General features: G+C 40.0%; 1 protein-coding gene across 4 annotated transcripts in view; it reads right to left on the bottom strand.

The window, feature by feature from the left end:
• Positions 1-13,068, bottom strand: part of LOC106465737 (ubiquitin-conjugating enzyme E2 L3-like) — a 37,304-nt gene that overhangs the window by 13,069 nt on the left and 11,167 nt on the right. For all 4 annotated transcript variants that reach the window (XR_002612043.1, XR_002612042.1, XM_013925975.2 and 1 more), the window contains exons 3-4: positions 12,232-12,418; positions 7,236-7,392 (exon numbers count right to left, since the gene is read on the bottom strand). Coding sequence is in view for 2 of the 4 variants with exons in the window: in XM_013925975.2 (XP_013781429.1) it covers positions 7,238-7,392; positions 12,232-12,418 (342 nt within the window). In the remaining 2 variants the exon portion in view is untranslated. The remainder of the gene's footprint in view (positions 1-7,235; positions 7,393-12,231; positions 12,419-13,068) is intronic.

Genomic DNA, 13,068 nt, shown 5'->3' with positions numbered 1-13,068 from the left:
GCTTCATTCATAAAGAAAACCATAAACACAAAAACTTTGTTTTACTGTGTTTCCAAAGCATTTGGATTCATATTATATATATATATATATATATATCTAGTGAGAACATTCTTCAAGGAGAAACTTTAAATCCTATAACCATTCCTTAAAATATTTCTATTATGCATAATTTAAATTATATAACCAATATTTTAATCTGATGATTTACACAAAAGTTACTGACTCATTTACATATTAGTTCCTATTGAATAGAAAACAAATTTTTGTTAATGTTAATGGTAACTCTCTATGTAAAAGATGGGAACAACATTGAATATACTGGATTTACTGTTATTGCAGTATAAAGATGTCTTTTATAAATTAAATTACCCAAATTCTTTTGTGTTTTGTTCTTCCAATTATAACTTTTCTTCTAAAGTAAAGTAGCTTAGAAATTTCTTTATAGTTTTAAATGAAATGGCTCAATATCAGGTCTTTGGCCAAAGTTATAATTTTCCTAAATGAAAATGTATTTCTAATAGGTAATTCCCTCTTCTCACAAGATTAGCTTTTCTCATTTTGTGCTGCCCTCTATATGTGAATTTTTTTCAGAAATGCATGCCACAAGTATTCATCTTCCCTCTGTTGGAATACAAAGTTCCAACACGTCTCTTGTGCAAATCATAATGCATCACCTCTCCACTACTATGCATGTGACTCCCTCTACACGCCAAACTATCAGTTCAAAGTTTGGCAGATAATGTGAGCACCGGAAGATTGTGGGGAGGACAGGTGGGAAGTGTGAGTGGAGGGAAGTACCTATCGAAAATACATTTTCAATTTGGAAAATTATAACTTCTGATAAAGTACTCTCCCTCTGCTCAGAAGATTAGCTTGAATCCCATATTGAAATGGAGGAGGGACTGGTGCAAGGGAAGCAAAGGCATATCCCCTGGAAGCATTGAGAGGACACCCCCCAAAATGAGAGGAACAGATAAGATGTTCTAAGGAAGAGTACCCCACCACATCTGAGCCAGGTATCTCTTCACCAGGAACATTGACATGATCAGGAAAACCAGATATGGTGGAACATTAAAGAGAGCACATCCACATGGGAGAGGATAGTTCAGCAATGTGATGTTAAACAGAAATCAGAATCACTCAATCCCATGATGGAAAGTGGGCAAGTGAGGATGTGTCCCATGGTGTAGAGTGGCTAGGGTGTGATGGACCGTACTCGGTAAGTCAACTACATCCAAAACTTCACTTGCTGGGTACCAACATCCTCGTGAGGATAGGATGAGAATCATACCGTCTTCACCTCAAGTCCCAGAGTCAGGAGAGAACCTAATATTCAACTCCAGGAACTCACAGGGTAGCCTAATGCCAGGGATCTGGGAATGTGTCATCTGGAATCAGAGGGAAGTCCATCACATGCACTCAACCTCCGTGACCATCAAACCATCCCAAAACGATGCCAGGTTGGTAACAACCTGTCACCCAACAAGGGAAAACCCTGGAGAGAAGCAGAAAGAGGCCACGTAGATTTTCTGCAACCCGCAATACAGAAGACAAGTCGAGAGAGAAAGATGAACAACCCAAAACCTGTGTGAGGACTTATGTAATTGGTTCACTTCATCTCTAAAACCTTACTTGCTCGGTACCGACATCTTCACGAGGGTATGAGGAGGGCACTAAATCGGAGGGGTGAACTGCAATTGGCTGTCTCAACTCCAGGAAATTGTTACTCATATGGAAGACCTTGTAACTCCCTCTACACTGTCATAACACCACTTCCCTACTCTGAACTGAATGGTTATAGCCATCTTTGTAGAACCCATCCAGCAGGTTGTCTCTATGATCAACCATCCCAGTGGCTTGGAACTGGTAAGTGGTAAGGATTCCCATACTTCACTGGAAGAAAAAGAAGGAAAGTGCAGTGGAGAGTCTGGAGGGACTGCAACATGAGACAGTGCAATAGGTGATCACGAAACCCTATTTTGAAAAGCAGACCACACTGATTTATTTAATCTAGGCACGGCAGGGATGGGTAGCAATCCCCTTCTGCTTACCCATGCTGTTTATGGGTGGTATGATCCAGGACAGGCATATTATTATGCAATTATTATGAGGAATTTACACTCTAGTGACCTTGTTAAACACCCCATCTTAAAGATTAGTGTACATAGCCATAGAAAATGTATAAGAATGAACATGGTTTGCAGAGCAGATTTGATATTGAGATGTCTGCAAATGGTTATAGTCATCTAAGTGGAAGCCATTACGAGTAAAAACAGAATACCTGATCAGGTACCTCTCACCACAGAGTGGGATTCAAAGTAAAGCTGAAGTAGGGGCCCCTGAAAGAAAAAAAAGCATTAATGTTGCAGCCATGCCAAAGTCTGTAGAATAGCCACAGGCAGCAGGTGATACCTCGAGGAAGCAAAAACAGCAATGTAGGAGAGGTAATGGGAGATGAAGGTGTGCTGAGTTGTCCACATGCCCAATCGTAGAATCTCTTCCAATGGCTGAAAAAAGACAAGAGGCAAGGGAGAAGGTAAGGTGATGGATTTGATGTGAGGAAACGTGAAAGAGATCACACTGGGAAGGAGATAAGGAGGAATAGGCCAACTGGATCAAATGTTGAACCCAATTGACCAGGCAAAGAGGAAGGTTGCCAAGGGATAAAAAGGCGGGAATGAGGACCCAGGAAGGAAGCCGTGTGAGCAATAGAACAATGGAGGGCACAGACAGGACAGAAGAGTCTGTCCTGATCAGGATGAGGGTAGAGATGAGATACAGAGGATAGGCAGATAGGGGAAAAAAAGGACTTACCTTATTGAGCACAGAGGTTTTGGAAAGGAAAACACAATCCGGATAAAGGATGAGGTAGGTGGAGTGATACAAGGTCCTGGTAATGTTGAGGGCAAAAATATCCAACCTATGATGCCCACAAGCCAGGAGGAAGAGGAAATACATCTTCAAAGAGAGGTGAAACAGAGAAAACATAGAGAGAGGTTTGAATGGAGGTAAAGTGAGGGCATGAAGGACCATGTCAGTGTCCCAGTCCAGGAGCTACTGACACCTCTGTGGCTAGCAGAGCCAGGAGGAACAGATCAACATGGAAAGGACAGGGGAAGCGAAGACCCTGCATTTAAAAAAAAAATGGAATGTATGGGATAATGCCACCCAAAACCTCAAAATTTTTGCAGAGACCGAAGAACCCCTCTCAAAGAGCCATGTGAGAAACTCGGAGATACAGGCAACCATTGGGTGAGAAGCCTGGAAACTTCATGTCAATGCCCAGGAGTGATAAATGCCCCACTTGCATTGATAGATGGCCAAAGAAGAAGGGTGAACGGAACAGGCTAAATGTGAAGCTACTCTGTGAGAAAAACTGAAATTCCTTGACAAGGACTTGACAAAAGCCAGGCGTGAAGACGGAGGACAGGCGGAACAGGATGGAGCATCAGTGACTGGAGTTGATAAAGCAGGTCAGGATGGGAAGGACCTCTTGTAGGTGGAGCAACCGAGGAAATTAAGGTTGAGCAGGCCAGTAAGGAGCAATCAGAAGGACCATGCATGGAGTGGCATAAATGAGGGAGACCATCTGATAAAGTAAACAGATAGGTGGGTAAACATGAACAGATAACACCAATCCTGGCTGAAGGAATTCACAGCCAAGGCTGGAAGATGAGGGACTGGGGACCAAAAACGAGTTAATTTGTGATTGAGAGTGGTGACAAAGGCATCGATATGGGGAGTATCCAGATGCACACAGCAGAATGCAGGGACCACTCTGTGGGATAAGCTAGATCCAGTCAGGAAAGATGATTGGCTACAAAATTGAAAGCACCTGGTACATGACACACCACCAAACAAATGTGATGCTTGTGGGCCTCAAAAAGAAGATCCATAGTGTAAGAACCAAAGCCCGACGAACAGCCAGGAGTTTGAGAAGAGAACTCTCATCCACAGACCAATGACCTGATCCTGGTGATCCACCCAGGCACACCAGCCCTGAAGGGATGCATTTGTGAACAGATGTAAATCTGGCTGCGAAGAAGGAAGCAGGAGCCCCACCAACATATGGGCTCTGTTCAACCACCAATGGAGATTGTCTACAAAGGGTGATGGAAGGGATATAGAAATATCCAAGGAATCCCAGGCAAGGATCCACTGATCATGAAGGACCCATTGAAGAAACCACATATGGGTCCTGCCCAGGGGTATGAGAGGAGTCATGGAGGATCATCCCGAAAAATGATAGAACCTCGCGAGCCATAAGTGAGGGAACAGACAAGGCTTTCCAAACCACCTGTTCAATAAAATGGAACCGGAGAGGGCAAGATTGGGCCAGAATGAGATGGGTGTTGAAGAAAACACCCAAATGGATAAGGTATTGGGTTGGACAAAGGAAAGACTTCTCCAGATTGACCAACATCCCACCCGCACATCTTTGGTTAAGAGCTGACGAGTGTGACAGGACAATTCCCATTCAGAATGAGCAAGAAGTCAGTCGTACAAATAAAAATGGAAGCACAACCCCATGGCATGAATATATTGAACAAAGGAGAGGACCACATGACAAAACATGTATGGTGCTGAGACTAGGCCGAAAGGTAAGGCATGAAACTGATACACAACCCCCCAGTGGACAAACCAAAGATATGGACGGGAATGCTCCACCACATGAATGTGTAGGTAAGCATTGGAAATGTCCACTTTGGTCATCCAAAGACCTGAAGAAAATGCCCACCGAAGAGAAAGGTATGTCTCCATGGTAAAGTGAGGAGTGTGAACATATCAATTGAGATGGTTTTCTTGGAAAGCAAAAACAGGTGGGAGTAAAACCCTTGTGAACCTGGTGAGCTGGTTCAAAAGTCTGTTGTCTGATGAGGTCCTGAAATGCCTCTGACAGATGCTGGCATGTCAAGGGATCCCGAAGAGATGGGTAGGGAATGGGAACACTGGATTATGGAGGAAGGGTGAGACAGGGGATAACGAATACCTATAAGAGCACCTTGTGAACCCAGACATTGGCGAGGAAAGGTCCCCACAGATGAACTAAATTCAATAGATAAGTCCCAGCTGGGCCTGATCAGATCAATAGTCACTAGTACTACTGTTGGCAGATCATGCGTCATCGAGTAAATCGTGTAACCTTGGCACCGCAGGAGGGTGGAACAGGAAGAGGTTGGGAAGGAGAAGGTCGAGGGACAGGAATCGGTGCTGTGATCAGCCCCAACTGCGACAAATGAGTAAAGGTAGAATGTTGATGGGCCAAGGCCACCAGCAACTACAAAGACTCAGGAACCGAGTCAAACTCATAATGCCACAAAAATGGCGCCATGCGAAGGTCCCTCAGATAAGGATCCTGGAGATGGGTTCATGCCAAAACCGCAACACAGCCCAAGAGGTACCAACAACAAATGACATTTGAAGCATGAGAGCCAAAGATGACAGATGAGTCAATGTAGAAGTAAGGATGAATAGGATGTCAGCAGAAAACCTTTCAAGGTTCCTGTGAAGAGCCTCTTTCGCACCCGAAATAGGTAGAACTGACCTCAACAACTATTAGTTGAGAAAAGGAAAGTCTACCTGATGATAAGCAAGGGCAAACTCATCCAAAGTCTCCCTCCCCCAGTTGAGAGGCAAATCGGTTCGCGTGAACCCTAATATCGGGGGAAGGGGGAAAGATTAAATAGGGTTGGGAAGTTTCATGTAAGAGGGAAGGTCTAGGGCCATAGGAAACATGTGTAAGAGACAAAACATCACATACCTGAGAGATAAAGTCTGAAAAGACTAATGATGGATGAGCTGAATCATCAGGTAGTGAACAGGAAGGCGTGGCAAACTCTGGGTGGGGGAACAAACGATCAAAATTGTCTACAGTCTGGCCCAGCCCAAAAGGCTCAGAAGGAAGTGAGGCAGAAGTAGCCTCATATACTGACCAATCTCCCGGGGAGTGATCAATAATATACTCCCCAACGGGTCACTCACGCCCGTGGCTTAAAATACAGCATCAGAAACTGGCAAAGCACCCGGATTCGGAATTCATAAGTGGGAAACATGAGGAAGTAATGCTTTATTAAAATATTAGCTCCACAACTGTGAAGTGTTGGAAATAAAGAAAATAAACCACTTCAAGGTAACTAAATAATGTAACAAAAAAAAGTCTAAACTCAACAGCTGCCAAACAAGAAGTGATAGTTCGGTAATGGTGTGTAGAGGGAGTCACATGCATCATGTGATAGTAATGCTTTCCTACTGCTGAAGGGGTGACACATGATGATTTGCATGAGAGACGTGTTGGAACTTTGTATTCCAACAGAGGAAGGATGAAGGTTTGTGGCAAGTGTTTCTGAAAAAAGTTCACATATAAAGGGCATCACAAAACAAGAAAAGCTAATCTTGTGAGAGGAGGGATAGTACCTTATCCTGGGCTATTCTTTTACCAACAAATAGTGGAATTGAGTGTCACAATATAATGCCCCAGGGCTAAAAGAGTGAGCACGTTCAGTGATGGGGAGAAAGAAAAAATCTTTTATCCCAACTTTTGCTGAAATGTCATGGCATTTTGATTTACAACTTTTTTATTGGTTTAAAAAAAGTATCTTTAATAATTTTGAATACGTTTAATTAGGTGTTTCCAGTTTCATTCTGGAAAATTCCACCACTTAGAGGCTTTTAAAATGACAATCAGCTGTGACAAGGTAGACTAGATTTTACATACAAGTCACCAGTGTACCATGGCAGTGCTACTTAGAAGTTTTGTTTGTGAAAATTGCACTAAAAATTTGTGAATACTCAGCTTTCTAAGTCCTGTTATGACCTGACACACACACACACAGAAAACAAAAAATAAATACACATTTCTCAGTTTTTAACTATATATTACCAAGAAATAAGGAACTTTTTGATACAAACACATTATACTGACCCATTATGTCTTAACTGTAGTTAATTCTGAAAAACAATATCAATATAAAATCAAATATCATTTAGAAAGATATCAGAATAAAATAAAAGTATACAGCATGCCAAAAAACATCTTTAAGGGATGAGTCAGCAGCTTAAATAAAATAATACTCAAGAATATGCATGTTGATACCTGATATTCTAATTTATCACTTTTTACTGAGTTAATGTTGAATTTTCTCAACTTTACACCTAATTGGTGCTAAAATAATCATTTTCATGTATAAAAAAAAAAAAAACGTTACTGTGATTTCTAGTACAATAGTGAAACTGACAATTAATCAGGGGGTCTCTTTTCGGAATGCTTTTTGGTGAATTCCTCAGCATTCTTGAAAAATCTTTTCTTGTCTTTTGTGTATTCTTCTGCCAGGTCTGCTCGTAATGGATGTTCAGGCTCAGGGTCATTCACTAGTGCCACAAGAGCTTGAATAACTTAAAGGAAAACAGAAATTTTCATATTAGTAAAACAAATCACTTAAGACTCAAAATAAAATGGTAGTACAAATGGTGTTTTAAACCAAAGTACAACTTGTTGAGAAATATTAATGCGGTCAAATTATATAGTATTCCTTTTAAGGGTCAGTACCAACCTGAAAGTTAACATTTTCCTAATCTGAAAATGTATTTCTGATAGATACTTACCTCCTCACACAAAAAAGCTATCTTCCTTACACATCTGTCTGAGATATTTGCATGCCACTAGCCTTGAAGTAACTCCCATCTAATTTCAAGTTTTAATGTAAACTGCACTGGTGCATGATGACGTCAGCATGCAACAAAAGCCCTCCATCAATTGATGACTTCATTCTTTAATGAGGCAAGACAAAAAATGTGCACCAAATTAGGAAAAAGTTTAACTTCTGAGATTATGACTCACCTCCTCATACAGAAAAGCTAGAATCCCACATTTTACCTAGATGAGCTCTCTTTAGAAACTGCTAGATGGGAAGTTCATGGAGTGTGACACCCAATGGCAAGGGCTCCATAGGGGTACACCCATGGGAGACTGCATTTCATCTCAACCAGGGTAGACTTTTTGCCTGGAATGTAAAGAGGGAAGAGACAAATGAACCCCACATGTCACAGGGAGGGGCAGAATACGAACATGACTGTGCGAGCACTTGCACACAAGCAGTTGGTGAGCCAATATGTATAGTGTGGTTGGGGTGCTTTCAGACAGTACCTTGTGTGCTCACCTGAACTGTACTAAACAGACTACAGCTGCATGAGGAGAGCACTTTAGTTATGTAGTATGGCTCGTATAATGTGTACTTACCTCGACTCTATTGATCAGACTCTAGCTGTAGGAGGAAAGCACTTTAGTTATGAAGTATTGTTTCCTAAATTGCATGCTCACCTAAATTCTACTAAACAGACACTGGCAGCAGAAGGAGAGCAAATTTTGTATATGTGCTCACCTCAAATAAATAGGCTATGTCTACAGTAGGAGGGCACAAATGGTATGAGTTATGATTTTGAGGGGTGACCTGCACTATGCTGTCAGTGTCACCACCACCCCACTTCCCACCATATTGTGCTAAGTCCAGCTGGTGAGAATTCTCCTTGGTCCACCAACCCAACAGTTAGGAACTGGTAAGTGGCAAGGGTCTCCTGTGCTCCACTTAACCAAGGTGGTGCAAATTCGTGTTGGGGAGACATGGAAAAGTGCCTGGATCCTTATCAGACCTCCAACCAGAAAGGTATTTTATTGGACTGCAAAACCATATTTTTCAAAACCAAAATGTGCAAGCCAAAGAAATTGTTAGAACACTTACCTGGTGCTGGTGTTTTTCATTATAGTTCATGAAATACGTACAGTCTGGATCAGACAACTGAGTAAATACGTATACCACAAGGATACCTGAAAGGCTACACCAGAAACCTAGCAGGATCCTATGAAATTAAAAAGGGGTTCTGAAAAAGAAAGTGTATGTATTCCTCTAAAAGACAATGGGGGTGACTGAAGAATGGCAAAAGATGGAAGCTGAAATCCAGCAAGAGAGAAAACAGCTAGATGATGTACATAATAGGAAACAAATGTGTGGAGAGTCATCCACATGCCTGTCTGGAGGATCTTGTCCTAGGGCCAGTGAAGATGAGATATAAGAGAATGAGAAAGGTGATGAACCAAATGTGAATAAATGTGAAATAGCCTGCAAGTATCCACATACAGAGATAAATATACCAACCAGAGGAGTGAGCAGACCCATCTAGTAATGACAAAATCAAAGGAGATAGGAAAGAAAGTGTGGTTATCTATGGTTGAAGTCTTAAGTAGAAAAGACTGGTCCATGAAGAGGGATATATAAGTGCAGTAGATGTGAGTGCAAGAAATATCTATAGTACAGACAACTAAATGAAGGCAATCACAGGCTGGAAGAAGAAGGAAATAAGTGTGGAGAGAAATATGATATAAAAACAAGAAGCCAATGGCTCAAATGGGGCAAGCATGAGAGCATTCAAATTCACACTAATGTCTCAGTCAGGCATGGGATATGGGTGAGAAGGCTGGAGAAGAATGAAGCATAATAAAGAGTAGAGGATGGGAGAGAAACACTTTGTGGTACTGGGGAAGGCAAAATGCCATGAATGAACAGCCAGTTAAAAAGGCAGAAAGGTGGTTCACAGTATGATGGCCAGGACTAAAGGAGTGGTGGATGGACCAATGATAAAGACCCCCACTTTCATTGATAGATAACATTGTTAAATTATGACAAGAATGTGAGAAGACTACAAAAGGACTAGAGAGTCTGGCATGACTGGCAACGGATTGGACAAATCTCCCACATGAAGTGGAGGGAAGATATTCCTTGATGAAAAGGGGTATATGTGAAGTGGAAGCAAGAGATAAGGAAAATTGGGTAGAAGGAGGTCTGAATGTCAAACAAAGAAACAGAGGAAATTAAAGCTGAACTGGAGAAAGAGGCTTAAACAATAGGACCTGAACAATGAGAACACAAGGAAGGAGGAAAAAAGGGGAATATGCATGTAGAAAGAGATGATACTAGGCCTGGCCAAGAATGTTGACAGCCAGAGCCAAAGGATGAGAAATAAAGTACCAGAAGAGAGGAAGCCCTGAATATAGAAGGGTGGCAAAGGCATCCATGAGGGGCATGTCCAACTAAGAGCAAACCAAAAGTAAGACCTGGGAGTGTAGAGATCATTCCATTAGTACAATGTGGACTGGCTGAGAAAGGTGGTCAATCAACAATTTCTTAGATCCTGGCAAATGACAAGCAAAACGACAAACTTACCATGATGGACTGGATCATAACCAAGTGATCTACTAGTAGGGGTAGGAATGAGAATATGTCAAACAAACAGCAAGAGGTTCGAGCATATTGATATGGAATGAATGCTCATCTTGTGTCCAAACACTAGAAGTCATGTCTTCATTCAGAGATATGCTTCAAACAGAGATGGAAACATCAGTGAAGAGATAGATCTGGCAAAAGAGTTGGTAAGGGAGTGCCTGAAGTAGTATGGGCATGATCCAGTCACCATGACAGTATCTTGAGGAGAGATGTTCACAAATGAAGCCAATGGAACCCAAGAAAATCCATTAGATCTGCAAAAACCACTGGAGGAGACATGTGAGTGCATGCCCCAAGGAATGAGGTGTTTGAGGGAAGCCAGAGTCCCAAGTGAAGGACTTCACAATACCAACGAATATAGGAGGAGTTGATGCTATGTCAAAGGTAAAAGCAAGGAATTGGAAAATGCCAAAGCGATGGACAAAATATAGAAAACATATGGAAGACAGGTCAAGAGTAATGTGTAAGAAGATGTGTCCAACACAGTGACCATGGTCAACCACATACTGCATGAAAAAGACCATACATTGGGTTGGGAGAGGAGAGAAGAAAATGGAAAGAGAAGCAACAAGAGAGACCAAGGTGGAGAAATGAAAAACAACTGTTAGCAGAAAATGAGACCAAGAACAAGAGAAAAGGATTAGAGGGGTACTCATAGGGTCAGATGCGATATGATAGTCACTGCCAAGAAGAATGATGTAATAGATGTATGGAAGAGGAAGGATAATAAAAAAGAGGAAGTCCTGATACCTGGAATGTGAAGTTTAGGGGTAGACTGATCTAGACAAAAAACAGAAGAAAAAATATAATGGTAAGGCACTACCCAAAGTAAATCAAGTTAAATATGTAGTCCAAGAGATCACTCCTGACTGAGGAGAAAAAATTCCAGCTCATGGGATAAGAGCAGAAGGCCCAGGAAGCATGTACTAATTCACAACACACTGAACAATGGCTACAACATTTCCAACAGTTAAAAAGCCATAGTAGAAATAAGGCCTGCGTGTAATATCATTACTCACACAGGACAAAGTATAAGTCACCATCATCTGAGAATTCATGATAAAAAATAAAGCTTTTCAAACAAAAGCCAAAAATATTGAAACCAACATTTTATTAACAAATGTAAATCTCATCAAATTGAACTCAGATGAGAAATTTGGATCATGCCTCTTCAATGCAATGCTGAGAAGATTGAAGTCACCATGAATACAAGTGCATAGGAGGAGTTGCTGAGCATGGAAGATAGCTCTTCTGTGTGAGAAGTGAGTTATCATATCAGAATGTATAATTTTGAAATTCATGTTATTAAATCCCTTTGAACATTAAAATTATGAATACTACATTTCTTATATAATATTTTCTATTAATGTTTCAGTATAGTATAGTTACATATAATATACAGTAGATGATATCACTCATCGCACAAGAATTCAATACAATATGATGATGCATGCTTCAAATACACACAAAAAATCATGCTAAATGTATGACCGAATAAGTGAAATTTATGAAATTCAAAACCAATCCTTAAAATCTTCTAAAATTATCATCAACAATTATATAAGAATATGCCTCAACATCATGCATTTGCAATCTCAGTTTTTAATAAACAGAACAAGAACTAGTCAACAAAAACTCAAGATTTACATTACTAGTTAGCACTATCATCTACAAACTACCACAGGTAGATGAAGCCCACTGATTTATTCATAATAAATCATTTATAACTATTAAATCCTCTCTTAAACAATATTTTCAAGGTTTAAGATAAATTGAACAACATCTAAGTCACTTATATTTCTTTAATCTACTGATGTCCAGCTTTGTTTATTTTTCTCTTCTTCTATTTTAGTGTGCTAAGTTTATTTTTTAATATTTCTTCCCTACAGTTTCCATATATCATTATTTTCTTTTAATTATTCATGTCAGAACTTTTTACAGTAGAAAACAAGACCACCTTGTTCTGTTTTTGTAGCTGGCTTCCAATTTTCAGCACTGATGATAGGCAAACAAACTTGTCCCTTCTCATCAATGTTTGGATGGTAAATCTTGGTCCGAAATGTGATTTTTGGAGGTTTAAAAGGATATTCTGCAGGGAAATTTACTTCTATTCTGAAGGCTCCTTTGTTATAAGGTGGGTTATCCTAGTTCATTATGTAGAATAAAATTAAAAACAAAACAACATAAAAAATAGGAAACAACAGGTTTGTTATTTGCTGATTTCTCTACTTTCTAAAGTAAAAAACTAAAGAATTACTTTATGTTCATTTCTTTGTTTTTACCATTCTTTTTAGAATTTAACATACACACAGTTACTAATGAAAGTATCGCTTTGACATAAATATTCATGTTTTCTTTGAGTTATGGATCATATTTGTTAGTGGCTAGCTAATCAGAAGTAGCTAGAAATGATTAACCTAAAACTTCTACCAGAAGAGCTGCTCCAAAACTACAAGAGCAATTAATAATAATTATTCTTTTTTAATAATAAGAGACAAACCATAAAAATGCCTCTATGGTCATTCTGCCTCAGGTAATCAACTGGGAATCTCACTGTTAGTACGAGTTTTTGTCCTTAACCCAAGAACACCTAGAAATATCTGGATAGATAATTTTAACTCCCAGACTACTTTCTCAACTTGATGGATCCTTTTATACTGATTTTAAATTCTGCATTAACTGTTTATTTGTAAATCCACAAGACATCCTGTGCTAAGAATATTCTTATATTAAGAGACTGTCCACTTTATAAACTTATGTTGTCAATACTGATAAAAAATGTTAAAAAGTATTG

The sequence above is a fragment of the Limulus polyphemus genome, unplaced genomic scaffold (genome assembly GCF_000517525.1).
Source record: "Limulus polyphemus unplaced genomic scaffold, Limulus_polyphemus-2.1.2 Scaffold2034, whole genome shotgun sequence".
Classification (NCBI taxonomy): Eukaryota; Metazoa; Arthropoda; class Merostomata; order Xiphosura; family Limulidae; genus Limulus; species Limulus polyphemus.
Note: the sequence above shows the minus strand (reverse complement) of the source record. Positions and strands in the feature narration are given on the sequence as shown.